This window comes from Pseudophryne corroboree (assembly GCF_028390025.1).
Source record: "Pseudophryne corroboree isolate aPseCor3 chromosome 3 unlocalized genomic scaffold, aPseCor3.hap2 SUPER_3_unloc_39, whole genome shotgun sequence".
NCBI classification, from domain to species: Eukaryota; Metazoa; Chordata; class Amphibia; order Anura; family Myobatrachidae; genus Pseudophryne; species Pseudophryne corroboree.
The window spans coordinates 159978-187176 of NW_026967529.1; the positions used below are offsets into that span (position 1 = coordinate 159978).

Sequence of the window (27199 nt, forward strand, 5' to 3'; positions counted from 1 at the left end):
GAGGTGAGGGGATCTGGGAGTGTCACAGTGACGTCACTTATATCTATAGTAATAATACAGGGACATGACTGGGGAGGTGAGGGGATCTGTCAGTATTTACAGTGATATTGATGTATCCCCCATTTTGCAGAGTTGGACAGTAGTAAAGAAGACATCTGGTGAGTGTGAGACACCCAGCAGCCATAGCCGTGTGTCACGTGGACTGAGCAGAACTAAGAGCCCCATCACGGTGCCTCCACCTCACTCACTGATACATGAGAGGCACAGTGACCAGAAGATCCTGGAACTCACCAACAAGATCATTCAGCTGCTGACTGGAGAGGTGACTGCTGGGAATGGGACATTATACAGTAACACCAGGGGACGTGTCTGGGTGATGACTGGAGAGGTGAATGCTGGGAATGAGACATTATACAGTAACACCAGGGGATGTGTCTGGATGATGACTGGACAGGTGACTGCTGGGAATGGGACATTATACAGTAACACCAGGGGACGTGTCTGGGTGATGACTGGAGAGGTGACTGCTGGGAATGGGACATTGTACAGTAACACCAGGGGATGTGTCTGGGTGATGAATGTATCACTGTGTGTGTCCGGTTCCTATAAGGCGTCAGGAAGTCACTGTCTATGTCTCCATGCAGGAAGGGGAGTATATAGAGGAACACAGGGGTCTGTACAAGGACGTGATGATGGAGAATCACCGGCCCCTCACATCACTGGGTAAGAGGAGACTGTCATGTATTGTACAGGGGAGAGCAGGTATGGGGGCCCCTATATACACACATCATCTGATCACATTTCTCTAACGTCCTAAGTGGATGCTGGGACTCCGTAAGGACCATGGGGAATAGCGGCTCCGCAGGAGACTGGGCACAACTAAAGAAAGCTTTAGGACTACCTGGTGTGCACTGGCTCCTCCCTCTGTGACCCTCCTCCAGACCTCAGTTAGAATTTTGTGCCCGGCTGAGCTGGATGCACACTAGGGGCTCTCCTGAGCTCCTAGAAAAGAAAGTATATTTTAGGTTTTTTATTTTCAGTGAGATCTGCTGGCAACAGACTCACTGCTACAAGGGACTAAGGGGAGAGAAGCGAACCTACCTGCGTGCAGCTAGCTTGGGCTTCTAGGCTACTGGACACCATTAGCTCCAGAGGGATCGAACACAGGCCCAGCCTCGGTCGTCCGGTCCCGGAGCCGCGCCGCCGTCCCCCTTGCAGAGCCAGAAGCAAGAAGACGTTCCTGGAAATCGGCGGCAGAAGACTTCGGTCTTCATCAAGGTAGCGCACAGCACTGCAGCTGTGCGCCATTGCTCCCCATGCACACCTCACACTCCGGTCACTGATGGGTGCAGGGCGCTGGGGGGGGGGGGCGCCCTGGGCTGCAATATAGAGTACCTTGCTGGCAAATAACACATAATATAGTCATAGAGACTATATATGTGTAAAATACCCCTGCCAGATATACATATAGAAAAGCGGGAGAAGTCAGCGAAAAAAGGGGCGGGGCTATCTCCCTCAGCACACTGGCGCTATTATCCCTCACAGCTCCGCTGGAAGGATCGCTCCCAGGCTCTCCCCTGCAGTTTCAAGACTACATAGGGTTAAAAAAGAGACGGGGGGGGGCACTAAATTTAGGCGCAATATATATATATATATATATATATATACACACTCACTTTTCCCATAGCTGAAAAAAGAATTAGACCAGCACTCACGTTTTGGTTGAAGAAAAAAAGGGGTTTTTTAATCCTGAAAAGACATCAAGGATACATCAAGGATACACCCCACTGTTTACAGTACGCTATGGGAAAAGTGAGTGTGTATATTGATTATTAGGACCTTGCACCAACTATCTTTTGACTTTAGACATAGAGTGCTGTCACCTTGCTATATATATATATATATATATATATATATGCAGCTATTGGGAAAAATCACTCAGTTATAGTGTTAATCCCTGTGTTATATAGCGCTTTTGGTGTGTGCTGGCATACTCTCTCTCTTTGTCTCCCCAAAGGGCTTTTGTGGGGTCCTGTCCTCAGTCAGAGCATTCCCTGTGTGTGTGCGGTGTGTCGGTACGGCTGTGTCGACATGTTTGATGAGGAGGCTTATGTGGAGGCGGAGCAGGTGCCAATAAATGTGATGTCACCCCCTGCGGGGCCGACACCTGAATGGATGGTCATGTGGAAGGAATTACGTGATAGTGTCGACTCTTTACATAAAAGGTTTGACGACATAACAGATGTGGGACAGCCGGCTTCTCAGCTCGTGCCTGCTCAGGCGTCTCAAAAGCCATCAGGGGCTCTAAAACGCCCGCTACATCAGATGGCAGACACAGATGTCGACACGTATACCGACTCCAGTGTCGACGACAAGGAGACTACTGTACATTCCAATAGAGCCACCCGTTATATGATTGCGGCAATGAAAAATGTCTTGCACATTGCTGATGTTACCCCAGGTACCACAAAAAAGGGTATAATGTTTGGGGAGAAAAAACTACCAGTGGTTTTTCCCCCATCTGATGAATTAAATGAAGTATGTGAAGAAGCATGGGCTTCCCCAGATAAGAAACTGGTAATTTCTAAAAAGTTACTAATGGCGTATCCTTTCCCGCCAGAGGACAGGTTATGTTGGGAGACATCCACTAGGGTGGATAAAGCGCTCACACGTCTATCAAAGAAGGTGGCACTGCCGTCTCCGCACACGGCCGCCCTCTAGGAACCTGCTGATAGAAAGCAGGAGGCTATACTGCAGTCTGTTTATACACACTCAGGCATTATACTGAGACCAGCTATTGCTTCGGCATGGATGTGCAGTGCTGCAGCTGCGTGGTCAGATTCCCTGTCAGAAAATATTGACACCCTAGACAGGGACACTATTCTGCTAACCATAGAGCATATAAAAGACTCAGTCTTATACATGAGAGATGCACAGAGGGAGATCTGCCGGCTGGCATCTAAAATAAGTGCATTGTCCAATTCTGCTAGGAGAGGCTTATGGACTCGGCAGTGGACAGGGGATGCAGATTCTAAAAGGCACATGGAAGTTTTGCCTTACAAGGGTGAGGAGTTGTTTGGGGATGGTCTCTCGGACCTAGTTTCCACAGCGACAGCTGGGAAATCAGCATTTTTACCCCATGTTCCCTCACAGCAAAAGAAAGCACCGTATTATCAGGTACAGTCCTTTCGGCCCCAGAAAGGCAAGCGGGTTAAAGGCGCGTCTTTTCTGCCCAGAGGCAGAGGTAGAGGGAAAAAGCTGCAAAATACAGCCAGTTCCAAGGTACAAAAGTCCTCCCCCGCTTCCTCTAAGTCCACAGCATGACGCTGGGGCTCCACTGGCGGAGCCAGGTGCGGTGGGGGCCTGTCTCAAGTACTTCAGCGATCAGTGGGCTTGCTCACGGGGGGATCCCTGGATTCTACAAGTGGTGTCTCAGGGATACAAGCTGGAATTCGAGGAGTCTCCCCCTCGCCGTTTCCTAAAATCTGCCTTGCCAACGACTCCCTTGGACAGGGAGGCAGTGCTAGAGGCAATTCACAAGCTGTATTCGCAACAGGTGATAGTCAAGGTACCCCTCCTTCAACAAGGAAGGGATTACTATTCCACAATGTTTGTGGTACCGAAACCGGACGGTTCGGTCAGACCTATTTTAAATTTGAAATCCTTGAACACGTATATAAAAAGATGCAAGTTTAAGATGGAATCGCTCAGGGCGGTTATTTCAAGCCTGGAGGAAGGGGATTACATGGTATCACTGGACATCAAGGATGCTTACCTGCATGTCCCCATTTACCCTCCTCACCAGGAGTACCTCAGATTTGTGGTACAGGACTGTCATTACCAATTCCAGACGTTGCCGTTTGGTCTGTCCACGGCACCGAGGGTATTTACCAAGGTAATGGCCGAAATGATGATACTCCTTAAAAAAAAAAGGAGTTATAATTATCCTGTACTTGGACGATCTCCTTATAAAGGCGAGGTCCAGGGAACAGTTGCTGTTATGCACACCAGTGCCTGCAGGAATGTACTGGTGTCTGAACTGTTATGCACACCAGTGCCTGCAGGAATGTACTGGTGTTTGAACTGTTATGCACACCAGTGCCTGCAGGAATGTACTGGTGTCTGAACGGATAGGGATGCAAAACAAATGAACTCACAGACAGACTGGGGAATATGACATTACGTACACAGAAGGTGATAGGGTAACAAAATAAACACAAAGTGAACAGAGAAGCCCAGAGGCTAAGAAACTGGGTGTCTCCCTAGTATTAGTAATGCTCAGATGGAAAAAGCAAGATGTTGTGTTTTAATATGTAGAGAACCCGAAATGCTGTTGCTAAGGGCAACAGCAAAACCCTAAAGGGTTACCAACGGGTGTGGCAGTAAACTCCTTGGTCAGAGATGGAATGATAGACACAAGGAGAGTCTCCCCAATCCTAATCCTCACTTGCAGTGTACAGGTTCAGCTTACTGCCACTAAACTGACACCTGAACACCTTGCACAGTGAGACAGGATTTAGGCAAGCAAATCTGAGAATACAGCCGCAAACTTGCTAAGTTCACAGAGTAGCAAAAGAACCCCAGCAAGTTAAACGACTGACTCCAGTCTTACTGCTAGGTCTGGATTGGCAGAGTGTAGTACCAAATCCCCAGGCCTATTTGCAGTAAGCAACAACAAATACAAAGCTACACAGTACTGGCTAACTTTCAGGAACTGACTAACCAACAAAGATTCAGCAGCATCTGCTTAACCTGAGAAGAGGCCTTATATAGCAGGTGCTGTCCACGCCCCACTCAGACCTCACAGACTGTGAGCACAAAAACCAGCACCGGATCCCCTGCCGTGCACAGAGCCTGTAACCACTGCACAGCAAAAGACCCGAACCGGAGTATCAGCTGCGCTCAGGTTACTCTGCTAACACTTGTCTCCCGGTTGCCTTGACGATGTGGCAGCACAGGGCAGGAGACCCTAACAGTACAACCCCTCTGACGAGGTGTCAAAGAACCCCTACCACCGGGTTTATCGGGGAACTGCGAGAAGAAAGAGCGTATCAGTCTGGGGGCATGAAGATCACAACTGCGCACCCACGACCGCTCCTCCGGGCCATACCCCTTCCAGTGCACCAAAAATGACAGCCGACCCCGAACCATGGGGTAAATTTACTAAGGTGGGAGATTTTTAGAACTGGTGATGTTGCCCATAGCAACCAATCAGATTGTATCTATTATCTTCTAGAAGCAGCTAGACAAATGTTAAGTAGAATCTGATTGGTTGCTATGGGCAACATCACCAGTTCTAAAAAACTCCCACCTTAGTAAATTTACCCCCATCTTGGAGTCAAGAATCCTTTCAACAACAAACTCCCTCTGGCCACGTATCAGAAGAGGGGAAGGTCTTCCACTGGAAGAAGGATTACTAATCGCCCGTTTTAAAAGGGAACAATGAAATGTTTTATTGATACCCAAAGAACGGGGCAGATCTAACTGAAATGCTACCGGATTGATAACCCTGGTGATCTTATAAGGGCCGATGAACCGGGGGCCTAACTTATGAGATGGCTGTCTCAACTTCAAATTCTTGGTAGACAACCAGACGAAGTCTCCTAATTTAAAGCTGCACAGGCTTTTTTTTCGCTTGTCAAAAACCCTTTTGGTCACTAATGACACAGACACAAGGGCTTTCTTCACTTTCCTCCAAATACCTCTAAGGACCGAAACCACAGAGGAACCACCAGGCGTGGAGTCCAGGGGGTCAAAAGAATTGGCCTTAGGATGATGCCCATACACACAAAGGAAGGGAGAGATCCCTGTAGCAGAGTGAGCCGCGTTGTTATAGGCAAACTCCGCCATGGACAGATGAGCAACCCAGTCAGTCTGACACTTGGAGACATAACACCTGAGGAACTGCTCCAAGGACTGGTTCACCCTTTCAGTCTGCCCATTAGACTGCGGATGGTAGCCTGACGACAAGCTGACAGAAATCTGGAGATCGGAACAAAATGCCCTCCAGAATTTGGCCACAAACTGGGATCCGCGGTCAGAGACCACATCAAGTGGCAACCCGTGGAGACGCACAACATGCAGCATAAATAATTCAGACAGGCGTCTGGCCGATGGCAGCCCAACCAGTGGAACGAAGTGCGCCATCTTCGAAAACCTGTCAACGACAACCCAGATGGCTGTCATCCCCGAGGATTTGGGCAAGTCCACCACAAAATCCATTGAAATGTGAGTCCATGGCTTAGATGGGATAGAGAGTGGATGTAATGGGCCAACAGGAACCCCTCTAGGAGTCTTATTTCGGGCACAGATGTCACATGCCCGAACCCACTGATCCACATCCTTAGCCACCGAGGGCCACCACACCGCCCTAGATAGCAACTCCCGAGTTCTGGCAATACCCGTGTGACCTGCCGACTTCTTGGCATAGAATTCCAGGAACACTCGCTGTCTTAACCTAGGAGGCACAAACAAAAGACCTACCGGAAGGTCTGGAGGAGCCTGCTCCTGTGCTCTAAGGACTAATGATAAGAGGTCCTGGGTAATGCCCACTTTAATACATGATGGGGACACAATGGGCAACGGCTCCTCAGTGGTCTCCTGGATTGGAGCAAAACTCTGCGAGAGCGCATCAGCCTTGATGTTTTTTGACCCAGGGCGATATGTTATCAAAAAATTAAAGCGAGCAAAAAACAAAGCCCATCGTGCCTGCCTGGCATTGAGACACTTCACTGACTCTAAATATGCCAGATTCTTATGGTCGGTGAGAATTGAGACCACAAACTTAGCCCCCTCAAGCCAGTGTCTCCACTCCTCGAGTGCATCCTTAATAGCCAACAATTCCCGGTTACCCACGTCATAATTCATCTCGGCAGGCGAAAATTTACGGGAAAAGTAAGCACAGGGATGAAGGCGATTATCAGACACTCCCATCTGAGAGAGCACTGCCCCAATACCCATCTCAGAGGCATCCACCTCCACCACAAAAGGACGCTCTGGATCTGGGTGTCGCAGTACCTTGGCCGATACAAATGCCCTTTTGAGACGGGCAAAAGCCGCTTTAGCCTCAAAAGACCAGTGAGCAACATCCGCTCCTTTCTTAGTGAGTGCCACCAAGGGCGCCACTATAGACGAAAATCCAGCGATAAATCGTCTATAAAAATTCGCAAAGCCCAGGAAACGCTGAAGCGCCTTCAAACTAGTGTGCTGCACCCAATCCAGGACTGCCTGTACCTTGGAACCCTCCATTTGGAAACCTTCTGGGGAGATAATATATCCTAGAAATGCGATTTGCTGAACTTCAAATTCGCACTTCTCCAGCTTCGCCCCAAGCCGGTGGTCTCTGAGTTTCTGGAGGACTAAGCGTACATGCTTCCGATGTTCCTCCAGGGAATGGGAGAAGATTAGGATGTCATCTAAGTATACAACTAAGAATCTATCCAAATATTCCCTGAGTACATCATTCATGAAATCCTGGAAGACTGCCGAGGCATTACAGAGCCCAAAAGGCATCACCAAATATTCATAATGCCCTGAGTGGGTATTAAAGGCAGTCTTCCATTCTTCCCCCTCTCTTATTCGGATTAGATTGTACGCACCGCGTAGGTCAATCTTAGAAAAAATGGTGGCAGTATGAAGCTGGTCAAACAAGACCGAAATGAGAGGCAGTGGGTATGAGTTTTTAATCGTGATACGGTTCAATTCCCTGAAGTCGATGCAGGGTCGCAACGAACCGTCCTTTTTACCCACGAAGAAGAACCCCGACCCAACTGGAGACTGTGAATGTCTGATAAATCCCTTAGCCAAGTTCTCCTGAATGTACTCTGCCATAGCCTGAGTCTCAGGACGTGACAGGGAGTACAACCTGCTCTTGGGAAGCTTAGCATTTGGCAACAAATCAATGGCACAGTCATAGGGGCGATGGGGAGGTAGTACCTCTGCAACTTTTTTGGAGAACACGTCCGCAAAATCTGCATAACACCCTGGCAATCCTGGCAAACTTAGCTGCGAGAGCCTGACTGGAAGGCTCAAGCAACTCCTGAAACAATCAGTACCCCAACTAAGAATCTCCCCAGAGACCCAGTCAAATTGAGGATTGTGGGCCCTTAACCAGGGTAACCCCAACACCAATGGGGCAAAAGTACAGACAGTCACATAAAAGGACAATTTTTCAGAGTGTGTGGCTCCAATAAACAAAGAAATCTGGCTAGTGCAAGAGGTAATTTTACCTTGGGATAATGGTTCCCCGTTTAACCCACATCTCAATTTCCGATGCCAAGGGTACTAAGGGAACAGAGTGTTTCAGGGCGAATTGGCGGTCCATAAAAACCCCGTCGGCCCCACTGTCCACAAAGGCCTCAGTCTTGACAGTTTGACCGAGGCTCTTCAAGGTCACCGGAATGATAAAAGTCTTCTTGGGAAATTCTGACTTCTGGCCTGACAGGATATTTCCCATCACCCTCAGGCCCTGAAGTTTTCCGGCTTTTCTGGGCATGATACTACCACATGACCTTTATTCCCACAGTACAAACACAACCCCTGCTGTCTCCTCCGCGTCTTCTCACGCGAGGAGAGGCGGGTAGCCCCAATCTGCATAGGCTCCTCGGAAAATTCCTTAGAGTCTGAGGTTCCCTTGGGAAAGAAGGAAACCTCGGTCTCCCTTTCAAGCCTACGCTCTCTCAGCCGTCTATCCACCCGGATGGATAACTGCATGAGCTGATCCAAGCTATCAGGCAAGGGATATTGTACCAGTTGGTCTTTTATCTGGTTAGAAAGACCTCTTCGGTACTGGTGTCTCAGGGCTGGGTCATTCCACTGGGTATCATGGGCCAACCTCCAAAACTCCGTACAGTAAACCTCAACTGGCCTTCGCCCTTGCTTAAGGATCGAAATCTTAGCCTCGGCTGAGGCCGTCTTGTCAGGGTCATCATACAACATGCCCAGGGCCGTAAAAAAAGCATCAACACTTTTAAGCGACGGACAGTCAGGCTGCAACCCATATGCCCAGACCTGTGGGTCTCCTTGTAGCAAGGAAATCACTATGCCCACCCGCTGAATCTCCGACCCAGAAGACTGAGGCCTAAGCCGGAAGTATAGCTTGCAGCTCTCCTTGAAACAAAAGAACTGCGAGCGATCTCCAGAAAAACGATCCGGGAGATTTACTTTTGGCTCCTTAACCCCTGAAGGTGCTGCTGCTGCGGGAGCTCCGCCAGCGGCCTGGGAGGTGTGCATTTTAATGGACAAATCATTAAATTGTCGAGTCAGGACCTGCACCTGATCGACCACCTGTTGCAACGTATTTTGAGGGGTATGCTCCATATTCCCTCAAAATTTCAACAGGAGTATTAGGCTGCTGAATATGTTATGCACACCAGTGCCTGCAGGAATGTACTGGTGTCTGAACTGTTATGCACACCAGTGCCTGCAGGAATGTACTGGTGTCTGAACGGATAGGGATGCAAAACAAATGAACTCACAGACAGACTGGGGAATATGACATTACGTACACAGAAGGTGATAAGGTAACAAAATAAACACAAAGTGAACAGAGAAGCCCAGAGGCTAAGAAACTGGGTGTCTCCCTAGTATTAGTAATGCTCAGATGGAAAAAGCAAGATGTTGTGTTTTAATACGTAGAGAACCCGAAATGCTGTTGCTAGGGCAACAGCAAAACCCTAAAGGGTTACCAACGGGTGTGGCAGTAAACTCCTTGGTCAGAGATGGAATGATAGACACAAGGAGAGTCTCCCCAATCCTAATCCTCACTTGCAGTGCACAGGTTCAGCTTACTGCCACTAAACTGACACCTGAACACCTTGCACAGTGAGACAGGATTTAGGCAGGCAAATCTGAGAATACAGCCGCAAACTTGCTAAGTTCACAGAGTAGCAAAAGAACCCCAGCAAGTTAAACGACTGACTCCAGTCTTACTGCTAGGTCTGGATTGGCAGAGTGTAGTACCAAATCCCCAAGCCTATTTGCAGTAAGCAACAACAAATACAAAGCTACACAGTACTGGCTAACTTTTAGGAACTGACTAACCAACAAAGATTCAGCAGCATCTGCTTAACCTGAGAAGAGGCCTTATATAGCAGGTGCTGTCCACGCCCCACTCAGACCTCACAGACTGTGAGCACAAAAACCAGCATCGGATCCCCTGCCGTGCACAGAGCCTGTAACCACTGCACAGCAAAAGACCCGAACCGGAGTATCAGCTGCGCTCAGGTTACTCTGCTAACACTTGTCTCCCGGTTGCCTTGACGACGTGGCAGCAAAGGGCAGGAGACCCTAACAGTTGCTGATCGGAGTAGCACTATCTTGGGAAGTGCTACAACAGCACGGCTGGATCCTGAATATTCCAAAGTCGCAGCTGGTTCTTGCAACGCGTCTATTGTTCCTGGGGATGGTTCTGGACACAGAACAGAAAAGGGTGTTTCTCCCGGAGGAGAAGGCCAAGGAGTTGTCATCGCTAGTCAGAGACCTCCTCAAACCAAAACAGGTGTCGGTGCACCACTGCACGCGAGTCCTGGGAAAGATGGTAGCTTCTTACGAAGCAATTTCGTTCGGAAGGTTCCATGCACGGATCTTTCAGTGGGATCTGTTGGACAAGTGGTCCGGATCGCATCTTCAGATGCATCGGATGATAACCCTGTCTGCAAGGACCAGGGTGTCTCTACTGTGGTGGCTGCAGAGTGCTCATCTTCTGGAGGGCCGCAGATTCGGCATACAGGACTGGGTCCTGGTAACCACGGACGCCAGCCTTCGAGGCTGGGGAGCAGTCATACAGGGAAGACATTTCCAAGGACTATGGTCAAGCCAGGAGATGTCCCTACACATAAATATTCTGGAACTAAGAGCCATTTACAATGCCCTAAGTCAGGCAAGACCCCTGCTTCAAAGTCAGCCGGTACTGATTCAGTCAGACAACATCACGGCGGTCGCCCATGTAAACCGACAGGGCTGCACGAGAAGCAGGATGGCAATGGCAGAAGCCACAAGGATTCTCCGATGGGCGGAAAATCACGTGTTAGCACTGTCAGCAGTGTTCATTCCGGGAGTGGACAACTGGGAAGCAGACTTCCTCAGCAGGCACGACCTCCACCCGGGAGAGTGGGGACTTCATCCAGAAGTCTTCCGGCTGATTACAAACCGTTGGGAAAGGCCACAGGTGGACATGATGGCGTCCCGCCTCAACAAAAAGCTAGAAAAATATTGTGCCAGGTCAAGGGACCCTCAGGCGATAGCGGTGGACGCTCTAGTGACACCTTGGGTGTACCGGTCGGTTTATGTGTTCCCTCCTCTTCCTCTCATACCAAAGGTGCTGAGGATAATAAGAAGGAGAAGAGTAAGAACTATACTCATTGTTTCGGATTGGCCAAGAAGAGCTTGGTACCCAGAACTTCAAGAAATGATCTCAGAGGACCCATGGCCTCTACCGCTCAGACAAGACCTGCTGCAGCAGGGGCCCTGTCTGTTCCAAGACTTACCGCGGCTGCGTTTGACGGCATGGCGGTTGAACACCGGATCCTGAAGGAAAAGAGTCATTCCTACGCTGATCAAAGCCAGGAAGGATGTGACTGCAAAACGTTATCACCGCATATGGCGAAAATATGTTGCTTGGTGTGAGGCCAGGAAGGCCCCAACGGAGGAATTTCAACTGGGTCGATTCCTGCACTTCCCACAGTCAGGGGTGACTATGGCCCTCAAATTGGGGTCCATTAAGGTCCAGATTTCGGTTCTGTCGATTTTCTTCCAGAAAGAACTGGCTTCACTGCCTGAAGTTCAGACTTTTGTTAAAGCAGTGCTGCATATTCAGCCCCCTTTTGTGCCTCCAGTGGCACCTTGGGATCTCAACGTGGTGTTGGATTTCCTTAAGTCGCATTGGTTTGAGCCACTTAAAACCGTGGAGCTAAAATATCTCACGTGGAAAGTGGTCATGCTGTTGGCCCTGGCTTCGGCCAGGCGTGTGTCAGAATTGGCGGCTTTGTCATGTAAAAGCCCTTATCTGATTTTCCATATGGATAGGGCGGAATTGAGGACTCGTCCCCAATTTCTTCCTAAGGTGGTTTCAGCGTTTCATTTGAACCAACCTATTGTGGTGCCTGCGGCTACTCGGGACTTGGAGGATTCCAAGTTGCTGGATGTAGTCAGGGCCCTGAAAATTTATGTTTCCAGGACGGCTAGAGTCAGGAAAACTGACTCACTATTTATCCTGTACGCACCCAACAAGCTGGGTGCTCCTGCTTCAAAGCAGACTATTGCTCGCTGGATCTGTAGCACAATTCAGCTTGCGCATTCTGCGGCTGGACTGCCGCATCCTAGATCAGTGAAAGCCCATTCCACAAGGAAGGTGGGCTCTTCTTGGGCGGCTGCCCGAGGGGTCTCGGCTTTGCAACTTTGCCGAGCAGCTACTTGGTCGGGGTCAAACACATTTGCAGGATTCTACAAGTTTGACACCCTGGCTGAGGAGGACCTAGAGTTCGCTCATTCGGTGCTGCAGAGTCATCCGCACTCTCCTGCCCGTTTGGGAGCTTTGGTATAATCCCCATGGTCCTTACGGAGTCCCAGCATCCACTTAGGACGTTAGAGAAAATAAGATATTTCTCGTAGTCCGTAGTGGATGCTGGGCGCCCATCCCAAGTGCGGATTGTCTGCAATACTTGTATATAGTTATTGTTTAACTAAAGGGTTATTGTTGAGAGCCATCTGTTGAGAGGCTCCGTTGTATTTCATACTGTTAACTGGGTATAGTATCACGAGTTGTACGGTGTGATTGGTGTGGCTGGTATGAGTCTTACCCGGGATTCAAAATCCTTTCCTTATTGTGTCAGCTCTTCCGGGCACAGTATCCTAACTGATGTCTGGAGGAGTGTCATAGAGGGAGGAGCCAGTGCACACCAGGTAGTCCTAAAGCTTTCTTTAGTTGTGCCCAGTCTCCTGCGGAGCCGCTATTCCCCATGGTCCTTACGGAGTCCCAGCATCCACTACGGACTATGAGAAATAGATTTACCGGTGAGTAAAATCTTAGTATATACTCTGTACTCAGTCACTGTGTGTCTCCTACAGATGGGTTCAGTAACAGAGATACCCCAGAGAGATGTCCCCGTCCTCTGTATTCCCAGGATTGTACAGAGGAGTATCACAGGACCCCACAGGAGGATCAGGTAGGTGGGATTTAGGGTCTCACCCAATATATTACAGTGACTGTCACTATATGATCTGTAGAGAAGCTGTGTGTCTTATACACTGATATTATACTGTTTTCTCCAAATGTCATTATAGTGTTGTGCTTTGTTTGTGTTTTTTTTAGGTAGAACGTCTGTCTGATATTAAAACAGATGATATAGAGGGAGAAGAGGAGACGTATGTGACTGATATAAAGGCAGAAGATATAGAGGGAGAAGAAGAGATGTATGTGACTGATATAAAGGCAGAAGATATAGAGGGAGAAGAAGAGACGTATGTGACTGATATGAAGGCAGAAGATATAGAGGGAGAAGAAGAGACGTATGTGACTGATATAAAGGCAGAAGATACAGAGGGAGAAGAAGAGACGCATGTGACTGATATAAAGGCAGAAGATATAGAGGGAGAAGAAGAGACGTATGTGACTGATATAAAGGCAGAAGATATAGAGGGAGAAGAAGAGACGTATGTAACTGATATAAAGGTAGAAGATATAGAGGGAGAAGAAGAGACGTATGTGACTGATATGAAGGCAGAAGATATAGAGGGAGAAGAAGAGACGTATGTGAGGGGGGATCAGCAGTGTAAGGAGGAGGAGATCCCTACAGATATCAGCACAGGTGAGTAATAAACATTTATTACAGAAAAGAGTCACATATTCTCCTTGCTCGGTCACTACAGCAATCTCTTATCCTACACCCTCCTTTGTCAGTACAAACCAATGAGGAATATTTATTTTCCCAGTGGGGAAGTCATGAGCCATCACCTCTATTATACTCCTGCTCTCCCCCTCACATCATGTCACTGTGTGTTACCAGCCCAGAGATCTGACCAGTCTCCTCCCCACACTCTCTGGTGTATCTCGTACATCAGGAGCCATCAGCCCCTATTATACTCCTGCTCTCCCCTCACATCATGTCACTTTCTGTTAGCAGCCCAGAGATCTGACCAGTCTCTTCCCCACACTCTCTTTCCGGTGTATCTCATACATCAGGAGCCATCAGCCCCTAATATACTCCTGCTCTCCCCTCACAACATGTCACTGTGTGTTACCAACCCAGAGAACTGACCAGTCTCCTCCCCACACTCTCTGGTGTATCTCATACATCAGGAGGCAACAGCCCCTATTATACTCCTGCTCTCCCCTCACATCATGTCACTGTGTGTTACCAGCCCAGAGATCTGACCAGTCTCCTCCCCACACTCTCTGGTGTATCTCATACATTGGGAGCCATCAGCCCCTATTATTCTAGGCTGGGGATACTGGGATGGTCTTAGTACTATGGGGTATAGATTGGGTCTATTGGAGCCTAGCACTTTAAGAAATCATTAGTGTGTGCTGGCTCCTCCCCTCTATGCCCCTCCTACCAGACTGCATTTAGAAAAACGTGCCCAAGGAGCCGGGTGCATTCTCTGGAGCGCCAGAGAGTTTTTTTCAGAATGTATTTTAGTTTTTGTTTTCAGGAAGGACGGGTTGGCACCAGTCTGCCTGCGTCGTGAGACTTAGGGGGGGGACCGGTACCAACCTCTTGAAGGGTTAATGGTCCAGATCCCCGTTGACAGGACATAGCTCCTCAAGGGGGTTGCTTCGCTCACCCACAGCGGTGTGCACTCTTCCCCACAGCATGCCGCCACCCCTAATTGAGTGGTGAGTGCTAAACCGGTTCAGATGGCGGCATTAAGGCAGCGGGCACAGTGCTGCTGTTGTCCCTCTATGCAAGCATGATGACACCCAGACGTGACTGAAATCTTTTAGTCTCGCTCCCACCTGCCTGATCTCCAGGCTGAGAGGTCCACCATCATGCTGAATATTTGGAGGAAGCAGAACCTGGATTCTGTCCCTGGGAACCTGTTGGTGCAGGTTTTTTTGATCTTCCCCGACCTCCTGTAAAGAAGGTGGGAGGGGGTTTGGATTTTTTAAATGTTGCGGTCCAAAAGGACTGCAGTGTAGGTATAGGATAAGATTTCCTAGCTTGGGCTGCTGCGGTGGGAAGAAATGTCTTACCCGCAGTCGCCATGGAAATCCACGAATCCAATGCATCCCCAAATAGTGCCTGACCTGTGAATGGCAAGTTCTCCACACTTTTCTTTGATACTGCATCCGCAGTCCATTGGCGTAGCCAGAGTCCTCTGCGTGCCGAGACAGCCATGGAAGAAGCAGGCCAATGTCCTTCATGGCCTCCACCATGAAACATGCAGAATCCTGTATGTGACGTAAAAACAAGTCAATGTCACTCCTATCCATAGTATCTAAGTCCTCTAGTAAGGTGCCTGACCACTTTACTATGGCTTTAGAAATCCATGCACAAGCAATAGTGGGCCTTAAAGCCACGCCTGTAGCAGTGTATAGTGATTTGAGCGTAGTCTTAATCTTGCGGTCAGCCGGCTCCTTTATGGCGGTTGAACCAGGGACAGGTAAAACCATCTTTTTAGACAGCCTAGATACAGAAGCATCTACTATAGGTGGATTTTCCCACTTCTTCCTATTCTCTTCAGGGAAAGGGAAAGCAATGAGAATTCTTTTAGGGATCTGGAATTTTTTCTCTGGGTTTTCCCAGGATTTCTCATACGTCCTAGAGGATGCTGGGGACTCCGTAAGGACCATGGGGTATAGACGGGATCCGCAGGAGACATGGGCACACTATAAGACTTTGAATGGGTGTGAACTGGCTCCTCCCTTTATGCCTGGCATGACATGTATGCAGTGCACGGACACTGTATACGAACCCCCGCCAGCATGAACCGTTAAAATAACAGCGGGGCTGAAGCGCGCCGAGACGGGGGCATGGCTTAGCCCTCACAGCACAATACATCGCCATTCTCTCCAACAGTCCCTGCCAAAAGCTCTGTGTACATAGCAGTGTAAAGGAAGTGGGGCACAGTGATTAGTGCAATATACAAGTATAGCACTATGTTAGATCATGGCCGTGTAGTCAGTGTGTTGTGTATAAGTGTCTGTGTTTTCCCTGTCAGATACCCACTATAGCTTTTAGTACACATGTGTCGACATGTGTGAGGGCTCTGTCGCAAACAGTTATGGGAATATCTATGTCGGCATTGCCGACTCCTGTGGTACTTGATTGAGTAAATGAAGTGTCAGCAGGTCGGTAGTGGTATTCTTTCAAAGAGTAAACACGCTATGGGAGACACAGTAGTATGTGGGTGACCCTGTCGGCACCAACTGTCAATACTGGGTGTAAATTAACATGCTGTAACTGCCTTATACCTGTATATATATTTCTATGTATATGTATGGTACGGTTTCATGGGCCTGTAGCTCGAGCACAGACATGGTAGTATTGTGGGGGTGTGATATTAAAATTATATATGTATATTTCCCTTGGACCCCTTGTGGTCGCAAGAATGTTATTTTGCCTGGTACTACTCCCTGCTGTTGACGATTACTATGTTTTATGTCGACCATAAGGTTTCCTGGTTAGATCCACAACTGGGGCATTCAGTACATGGACATACACATTCAGAACACATTAATGTCACTAGGGACCCGATGGTTGCGGACAATCCGCTTATATGTATGGTGTATATATATATATTTATAAAGCTAAATATTTATCTTATATAAAACCCTTTATGAGGTCTAAGAACACTGTACGCTATTTACTTATGAAGTACCGTAAGGGTACGCACGTTGCGTAACAATCGCTTAGCCGTAGTCGAGACGCTCAAGCGTCACGTTCGCTCACGGCCAAGAGATCACAGGCAGGCACGCTATTGGCTGCCGACTAACGTAATGGTTCGCTATAGCGTAGCGGACGCTCGGGACCACGAGGAGATCACCAGCGGCGCAGACGCTCACAATGTTAAACCTTTATATCTAAATCATCAACAATGTATTATGCAGTAAAACCTTAGTGTAGTGAAAGGGTGTAAATGCAACACAGTATAACCTTATTAACTCAAAAGCTGTTCGAGCGTCACCGACGCTCTGAGAATACTTAACACTATAAGAAATACACAGATACCGTGCTTTAGGGTCTAACGCCTTATATGAATGTTATTACTTGCAAAAAGAGTAATACAGTACAAGTCACACACTACAATATAACATAGACTAACTAACCAGATAACTACACAGGAAATACAATACAATTACGTTTAAGGGAAAATGAGGGAGAAAGAGGAGAAGAGAGAGAGAGAGAGAGATATGGCTCACAATAACAATAAAGACAATATGATTGCGGAGAAAACTTACGCACAAAGGGAAACGATCGCATGCGCCTCTGGATATCCAGCTCCCGATTATCAGCAATGAGAACCGTTGAAGAGAGTGAGCTGGATACCATCGGCTTGTCTATTTATGCCCCACACACAATACAATTCAATGGTCCCTACAATCTCATTGTTCATTGGACACAGGAATTCGTCTTCGCATTATAACAAAAGGTCATAGGTTGATTCATACAGGTGGGCTGTGTCTACTTCCAACTGCTCAGGTGGGTGGGAAACTAGGTTTCCCGCCGCATGGATAAGTAAGTGCAAATAATAGTAAATGGGCATAAACTTCTTATGTCCATAACTATTCGCACAAGCGATTAATCCGCTTCAAACCAACACCGGAATATTGCTAATTAAATACTCTTCCGATGGATACTAAACACCACTGTATGACCCGTGTTGGACCCTTCGTATCAAACAAAGAGGGATCTCTTTGTCCAGGAACATGCTACATTAACTAAACTTTCAGAATCTATCAAAGGGACCATGATCTACAAAATACATTATATAGTGAAAATATGTAACGATTGAGTCGCACGCTACGAACACATAAACTCTACCGTAAATACGCATACCGTGCCCCTGCGGGTGCACGTAACAGTGGGTATGCGCACGCACGGGAGAGCGCACGCATGCGCAGCGCGGACATGTATGAGGTGCAAATATGGCAGTGTGCATAGTGATATTTTTCTGACTTTGACAGTCCACCCTCTGGCAGTCAACAATAACTGCCACCTTCTAAAACATTTCAAAAAGAGAAAAATATATGTCAGGGGTTAATACATTTCCATGGTTGGGTAAGGGAGGAGAGAGGAAGGTGAGAAAAGGGTATGACCTAGTGAGATAGCAGAAGCATGTGTGTATGAATCCATGTTTGGGGGGTCATGTATCATCGTGCCGTACGTGTTGTACATCAAGCTTCGAGGTATTGCGAAGTATACATTTGAATTCCTTCTTATCCCGTATTATGGGTCTGTGGATGGGCTGTCAAACTCTACCAAGCTCTTTTCGGCTGTGGTTGCAACAAAATGGGGGAGCACATTTTAGTTGATGATACATGAATGGGGGAATATGTGATTGCTGATATCTGTGCCTGTATTCCCTATCGACTATGTGTGTCATTACCTGAGGGTTGTAGAGATGAAGATAAAGAACACTTATGGTAAATGCAGTGGTATTCTATGTCAGGTTAATGTACATTTGTCGGTTGAAGTCTTGTTCGGTGTCAGTTGATTGCAGTCTTCTTTGTGCTTTTGCCCATAAGGTGCGAGCAAAAAAGCTTTGTCAATGTCCATAGACTTACAAAAAGTGTTGGGCTAGCGTAATTTTAAAATTTCTAGGGAAACTGAGGGTCTATGGCATAGTTCATCAAATATCTGTGTATAAGGTTGTCAAAACTTCTTCTTTAATCCATCAGTTGTCTGTATACAGGATCATCAAATTCCTCGTCCTTGTGGGTCTTTTTACCTTGGAGGAAAACGGAAAAACAGGTGAAAGAAACGGACCGTATAATCGCATTTTCATCACATCATTGTTTCTACAGTTGGGTCATAAATCAAATCCATTGGAATTACAGTTTCCCCACTCCTCAGACTCATTACCCTGGTACGACGTTTGCACTTCATTAAAGCCTGACCGCATCTAAATATCAAGCCAATTGATATGACAACACCTAAGATACATAGAAGAAACTTCCCAACATCCATTATGACTCCTTGAGCCCATTCTCCTAAACCAGAGAACCAATTTTGCGGGTTCAACCATGACACCCAACCAGTCAGCTCATTACCTACAGCAGCAAGAGTGAGATTGTGTCTTCTGCGAAATTCCCACTTCAGTTGGAGAATATCGTCCATCTTTTGGTCTATGACCTCGACCGGGTCCTCGGTACTATTTGTAATATATGTGCAACATTTCACGCCGTACTGCGTTGCCAGTGTGACACAATATCCGCCTGTCACTGCTGTGAGGTAATTGAGAACCATTCTATGCTGGACTAGTTCTGTTTTATAAGCTTGAAGTTCTCTTCCAGTATACCTAAACGTATCATCATACATTTCCGTGATATTGTCTAACAAATTTGCAAGCGCAGATATGTATCTATAGTTCATCACTCCTCGAGTGGTGCGAGTGAAGTCTAACGCGAGTAGAACCTGAATCCCGGTGGATTCATGGATCATGTCAGAGGCCAAATGCTCTGTCCTTTCTGTCAGTTGCCTTTTAACTACGTGCTCGTAATGAGTACGAGTATAAGGAGCTTGGGCACCACGGTGTATATCTTTCATTTTGGCATGTGATACAGTCATTACTTCAGGCAGTACTTTTCCAATATAACACAATCCTTCAGAGTTTGGGGCAAGCCACTTATACGCCTTCCTCCCGCATATGAAATATGCATCATCGGGGAGAACATATGGGACGGAGTAGGACATAACAATATTACACATCTTCCATGTGAAATCTCCTAACCCTAATTCTCCCATCTGTTTCGTACACGTATCAGTTTGTACGATATGTGCGCAGTATCCTGGTGATACCTCTCCAACTCTCGTAATCCTACTTCCTAGGGTATACCTATACCGGAAAGATTTTCCTCTACTGGCTATGTGGCGTATAAGCTCTGTATCTGTAGGCATTCTATCTGCTCTATATGAAAAGGTCATGGTTTGGTTACTCCATGACACTTCCCAATTTCCCGGTTTTCGGGGGTTGGTAATGTTAAAACATATTAGGGACTTATCCACATGATATTGGTGGAGCTTCAAACTAGGAGGGCTGGAGATATTAAGTATCGCAAAATATTTTTTCTGTTAGATGTGAAACGGCACTGAGCGCTTTTTACCTGTGTTTTTTCCACATTTGCTTACAAGGGTTAAGTGGCCCTTTTCACCTCAGGTAGCTGCATAGGTGTGTTTTGCGCCTTGGGTAATTCATCACTTTATTTTCTGCATATTAAACCTCCTGTCCACCGGTCTCCCACCCTTTAGCTCAAGTACCTCCCCTACCGTTAAAGGAAATGGTACTAGCCCTGATTTGCTATGACCTTGAGGTACTTGAGAGCATACCCAACAATCTGTTTTATTTAACACACTACCCACTAAGGAGTGATAGTCACTCAATGGATGCCGGTCCATATGGATATTAAAACTGGATTGGCATTTCTTAATGCACCCATCCTCAACTACGTTGTCACAGAGCCTACAGATACAGTTTTCTTCAGCTAACAATCCTTCACAATTCCTTCTATTGTCAATGCTATCGGATCGTTTTCTGATACTCGCCTTTACTTGTTGGTTAAGTTGTTCTTGGAAAACTATGCCTCCATCTTTATCATCAGAACCCATTCCAGAACCTCTCTCGACCTCCATGGTACTCTCGCCGGAACAGACTGCTCTGGTCAACATCATGGCCAACAGGAAAATCCGGATCACAGTCTCTTGGGGCAAGTCCATCTTATAGGAGGTAAACGGAGAAGAATGAGAAGGGGGAAAGAAATAATTGAGGGAGATGGGATGGGAAGTTGGAGAAAAACAATAAAAGGGAACAGGGGATCGACAACTGCTTTTGATCTTGTGATCTTGTGATCGGTGTACCGCTGTTAGGGGAGGCCTCAGTCAATCTCGGCGGATACCACTGGTAAGTCTAACTTCGTGAGTTAGATTCCCTCACAACGGTTGGTGACTCATTCTGCTTTGGGATGCAGTCATTTTAACCGGTTCGATACCGTTCTTTTTTCCCCTTTCTGTGCAGATTGTGGAAGGTGAAAAGTAAGAGTTCTGCAGCCTTGTTAGGTTCGCAGAAGTGGATGTCGTTTTCTGTTTCTACCCCATCCACCGCATGTCGCTGGGTCTATCTGGCTGGAGCCCACTCTGGTGGGAACTCGTCCAATACTCTTCAGTCAGTCCGGGAATGGACTTGGACCTGTGAGTTAATAATGGAATCCAAAGGGGGACATCCTGGAGTTTACAGATGATTCCCCTCACTGATTTTTAAAGTAGATCTTACCGATTCCCCTCTGAAAGGGGAGGTAGTACGCAACGCCATACCAGAGTTGCGTCAGGTTCAGGGCATTGTCCTGCTGTCCCTGTTTAAAAAAAAGAAAGAAAACTAAGATTTCTACTTACGAAGTTGAACTACAGGATGGAATCTCTCAGGCCAGGGAGCTCCAGCACGTAAAGGTAGAAAAGGGTTTAGATTAATTTTTCTCCGCATTCAGCTTACCTGGGTTGATGTCCAGGATTGTCTTTGCCATTTCACCGGAGTGATGGCAGTATGATGGGTTTCTTTCAGTAGTAGGAGCCATTGTTATTCTGTACTCAGACGCTCTCCGGATTAAGGCGAGGTCAAGAAACAAGTGGTGCAAATCGTTGTTTCTCTCTGACTGTTCTTCAACACAGGGGAAGGCTGTTGTTCCCAATGACGGAGATGTCGGAGGTGGGTATCAGAGTAGATACTGAACGGTTGAAGTTCTGTGTGTTCCTGTGGAAAGAGGTCTGAGGATCCGGAGTCGGATCAGATTTGCAGTGACAAACCATCAATATGTTCCATTGATGAAGAAGATGGGTGCGGCCTAAGTGGCCTTTTTCGGTGAGCAGGTCAAATGCCAGAGTGGTTTTCACGGGGCCAGTTGGAAATGTGGTCCGGTTCTCACCTGCACAGGCGCCGGAATATAATCCTAATGGCCAGGATATCGCTCCTGTGGTGTCTGCTCAGTTCTCACCTCCTAGAGGGAGGAAGGTTCAGAATCCAGGATGAGATCCTGGTGTCCATGCATGCAGATCTCCGAGACTGGGGAGCAGCCCTTGCAAGGGAAGTATTTCCAGAGGAAAAGGTCAAGCTGGGAAGTTTGTCTGCAATAAGCTTTCTTGAATTAAGAGCTATTTTCAATGAACATATGCTTCGTGATCTGCCCGTGTTAATTCTGTCGGACGACTTGACAGCAGTGGTGTAAGTAAGCCGCTAGGGCGGAACAAGGAGCAAAGCGGCCCATTCCACTAGGAAGGTGGGCTCTTCTTGGGCGGCTACCCGAGGCATCTCGCCATTACAGTTGTGCCGAGCAGCTACTTGGTCGGGTTCATACACTTTTGCAAAATTCTACAAGTTTGATACCCTGGCTGATGAGGACCTCGCGTTTGCTCAATCGGTGCTGCAGAGTCATCCGCACTCTCCAGCCCGTTTGGGAGCTTTGGTATAAACCCCATGGTCCTTACGGAGACCCCAGCATCCTCTAGGACGTAAGAGAAAATAAGATTTTAAACCTACCGGTAAATCTTTTTCTCCTAGTCTGTAGAGGATGCTGGGTGCCGGTCCCAGTGCGGACTATTTCTGCAAGACTTGTATATAGTTGTTGCTTACATAAGGGTTATGTTACAGTTGGAATCGGTCTTTGACTGATACTGTTTTGTTCATACTGGTAACTGGTTGTGTAGTATATTCCAGGTTATATGGTATGATTGGTGTGGGCTGGTATGAATCTTGCCCTTAGATTAACAAAATCCTTTCCTCATATTGTCCATCTCCCCTGGGCAGTTTCTCTAACTGAGGTCTGGAGGAGGGGCATAGAGGGAGGAGCCAGTGCACACCCGTACTAAAACTTCTTTAGAGTGCCCATATCTCCTGCGGAGCCCGTCTATACCCCATGGTCCTTACAGAGTCCCCAGCATCCTCTACGGACTAGGAGAAAAAGATTTACCGGTAGGTTTAAAATCTTATTTTTATATACTAACAGGGGTGTCATGTGTGGTACATCCCTGCAAAGGCAGATCCAATCTCTTTCTCATCAGACTCTGCTGTCTTCCCTGCACTCTCTCTCAGATGTTCACTGCTGCCAGTAGCACATGTATGAGAAGCAGAAGTATGGCGGCAGCTGTATAGATCCTGATATGTAATTCTCTGTATCATACTTACCGTACTCACATCATCCTTATTACTATTGAGAGAATAGAGGTAAGACACTGATGATAGGGGTGTAACAGTGGATTATAACCTAGCAGATGATGATGATGATGATGATTGCAGTGTATCATATGGTGTATTGCATGTAAAGTACCTTGTTCCACACCTACTCTGCTGTAGCAATATACCTTATATAAGGGTGAGTAACACATGTACAGGCTTACCAGCGTATGAGCACACACATAAAGGAATGCTACCTTACCAATGCTTCCAGGAGTAATGTTAGGAGACATTTCTCTGATCCATCAGCTCATATGACTGATATTATTGTTCATCTAGAATCTCCAATTTATACGATATGTTCCCCATCCATAGTTTTACATTGGTGCTGACATAGGACTTGGCGAGTGACTACATCTCCATTTATACTTCATGGTTAGTTACCAGTACAAGAGAGAGATATATCTAAGTCTTATTATAATATTACATTTGTTATTGTGAGTGTTCTCAGGAGGGAGGACACAATGATATAAAGCCTTCATTAAAGTTATGTTTTATTATACACACACATTTACAATTAAGTGTCCCAGAGAGTCGTCTTCTCCTATTGTTTACAAGATTAATATTGTTACAGAAAATGTCACATTTCCATAATGTATTTTATTTCCAGCAGATGGACACACAAGCAAGAATATCTCAGAAGGACATCTAATGTTATCCCCGGATTGTGACATAAAAGATAATGACAGTAGACAGGATTCTCCAGGAGCTAACCCCATTACCCCAATTATACATCCAGCTCTTTCAGCTGGTACCTCTGATCCTGGGAAATGTTCTCCTGATCACTCTGATATTGGTGCATCTGTTACAGCTTGGAGAGTAGATACAGTGTTTCCGTGTTCTATAGATGCCAAATGTTTTACACAGAACACAAAGCTTATTACCCATCAGCCAGCTAATGCAGGGGAGAGGCCATTTCCATGTTCTGAGTGTGGGAAATGTTTTACATACAAATCAGCTCTTGTTATACATCAGAGAAGACACACAGGTGAGAAGCCATTTCCATGTTCTGACTGTGGAAAATGTTTTGCATGGAAATCACAACTTGTTACACATCAGCAAAGTCACACAGGTGAGAAACCATTTCCATGTTCTGAGTGTGGGAAATGTTTTACATGGAAATCACAACTTGTTACACATCAGCAAAGTCACACAGGTGAGAAACCATTTCCATGTTCTGAGTGTGGGAAATGTTTTACATGGAAATCACAACTTGTTACACATCAGCAAAGTCACACAGGTGAGAAGCCATTTCCATGCTCTGAGTGTGGGAAATGTTTTGCACAGAAATCAGATCTTGTTAAACATGAGAGAAGTCACACAGGTGAGAAGCCTTTTTCTTGCTCTGAGTGTGGGAAATGTTTTACACAGAAATCACAACTTGTTACACATCAGCAAAGTCACACAGGTGAGAATCCATTTCCATGCTCTGAGTGTGGGAAAGGTTTTGCACAGAAATCAGATCTTGATAAACATCAGAGAATTCACACAGGTGAGAAGCCATTTCCATGCTCTGAGTGTGGGAAATGTTTTGCACGCACATCAGCTCTTCTTATACATCACAGAAGTCACACTGGTGAGAAGCCATTTCCATGCTCTGAGTGTGGGAAATGTTTTGCACAGAAATCAGATCTTGTTAAACATCAGAGAAGTCACACAGGTGAGAAGCCTTTTTCTTGCTCTGAGTGTGGGAAATGTTTTACACAGAAATTACATCTTGTTACACATCAGATAAGTCACACAGGTGAGAAACCATTTCCATGTTCTGAGTGTGGGAAATGTTTTACATGGAAATCAGAACTTGTTATACATCAGAGAAGTCACACAGGTGAGAAACCATTTCCATGCTCTGAGTGTGGGAAATGTTTTGCATACAAATCAGATCTTGTTAAACATCAGAGAAGTCACACAGGTGAGAAGCCTTTTTCTTGCTCTGAGTGTGGGAAATGTTTTACACGGAAATTACATCTTGTTACACATCAGATAAGTCACACAGGTGAGAAACCATTTCCATGTTCTGAGTGTGGGAAATGTTTTACATGGAAATCAGAACTTGTTATACATCAGAGAAGTCACACAGGTGAGAAACCATTTCCATGCTCTGAGTGTGGGAAATGTTTTGCATACAAATCAGATCTTGTTAAACATCAGAGAAGTCACACAGGTGAGAAGCCTTTTTCTTGCTCTGAGTGTGGGAAATGTTTTACACGGAAATCACAACTTGTTATACATCACAGAAGTCACACAGGTGAGATCCCATATCCATGTTCTGAGTGTGGGAAATGTTTTGCACAAAAATCAGATCTTGTTAAACATCAGAGAATTCACACAGGTGAGAAGCCATTTCCATGCTCTGAGTGTGGGAAATGTTTTGCATACAAATCAGATCTTGTTAAACATCAGAGAAGTCACACAGGTGAGAAGCCTTTTTCTTGCTCTGAGTGTGGGAAATGTTTTACACGGAAATCACAACTTGTTACACATCACAGAAGTCACACAGGTGAGAAGCCATTTTAATCTTCTGGAGTATACTTATTGCCATGCGTTGTTCTTCAAGGTTCTTATCCTATCTCCTATGCTTTTTGCAATAATACATGCTACCGCAGGGTGAAATAATCAAATGTCATGCCCTCATCTACCACTGCTATGCAGCTCTGTATTTTGCTCTGGGTACTGAGAACCCAGTACCAATCCTAAATGTCTAGCTGATCTCCAAGTGTGGGTGATGCCAGTTGGCTGTGACTCAGTCCTGGTGAAACAGGTCCTTATGATAGAAGCTCACCAACAAAGGGCAGGGCTACAGCTCAACTTTGCGAACCAACCAGGCTTGCGCTTGGGGGTTCAGAGTTACAAAATGCTGATATGTGAGTCATTCCGATTTCGTTTGTTGACAATTTTCGCTATGCTGCGATTAGTTGCAAATTGCGCATGTGGAAGGCACGCAGGGCGCATGCGCTTAGTTATTTAACACAGAACTTAGCAGTTTTGCTGTGGCTTCTGCAGCGCTTTTCAGTCGCACTGGTGTTCGGTAAATGATTGACAGGAAAGGGGTGTTTCTGGGCGCAAGTCTGCGTTTTTCCGGCGCTTGCAAAAAAACGCAGACGTTTCAGGGAAAAACGCGGGCCGAACGCAGGGCGTGTTTGTGACATCAAACCAGGAACTAAACAGACTGAGCTGATCGCAATTCGTGAGTAGGTCCACAGCTACTCAGAAACTGCAAAGAATTATTTAGTAGCAATTCTGCTACTCCTTTGTTTGCAATTCTGCTAAGCTAAGATACACTCCCAGAGGGCGGCGGCCTAGCGTGTGCAATGCCGCTAAAAGCAGCTTGCGAGCAAACAACTCGGAATGAGAGCCCATGTGCGGAATCTTGGTGTCCTGGGTGGTGGAGTGACACTTAGACATCAGGTATCAGCTACAATCAGTTCCTCATGTGTGGACCATAGCCAAACTCCAGCACTTATTTCCCCTCAGAAGATCTACCTAGTCATACATGTACTTGTATTATCCCACTTTGGGGGTCATTCCGACCTGATCGCTCACTGCAGTTTGTCGCAGCGATCGGGTCGGAACTGCGCTGGCGCATGCCAGTCATCGTTGCCTAGCAATCGTCTCTGAGACAGAGGGAGGGGCTGGACGGTGGCCAACGCAGGCGTGGCTGGACTGTTGGGGGTGCGGGCCATGGCGGCAGTGAAGAACAACTCCCGGCCAGCCGCAGGAGCTGCACTGGTTGGGAGTTACTCCAGAAATATAAAAGCATCGCCGCTGTGTAATGCTTTTGTATTTGGTGGGGGAGGCACTGACCTGCAGGGCGGACTAGCCC

The 27199-nt window shown here is 46.8% G+C and overlaps 2 protein-coding genes across 3 annotated transcripts in view; one reads left to right on the top strand and one right to left on the bottom strand.

Moving 5' to 3' along the window:
* Window positions 1-27199, bottom strand: part of LOC134984157 (zinc finger protein 850-like) — a 184747-nt gene that overhangs the window by 88637 nt on the left and 68911 nt on the right. The gene's annotated exons all lie outside the window — the stretch shown is intronic.
* LOC134984151 (oocyte zinc finger protein XlCOF6-like) lies at window positions 134-26013 on the top strand. Of its 2 annotated transcripts, none has more exons than XM_063949773.1 (5): window positions 134-322; window positions 645-723; window positions 13066-13163; window positions 13310-13805; window positions 23987-26013. In XM_063949773.1, exons 2-5 carry the CDS (start codon window positions 690-692, stop codon window positions 25891-25893), a joined length of 2535 nt encoding a protein of 844 aa, XP_063805843.1. In that variant the 5' UTR covers window positions 134-322; window positions 645-689; the 3' UTR covers window positions 25894-26013. The 2 variants fall into 2 exon arrangements, with proteins under 2 accessions (XP_063805843.1, XP_063805844.1); XM_063949774.1 differs by having other exon boundaries at window positions 23990-26013.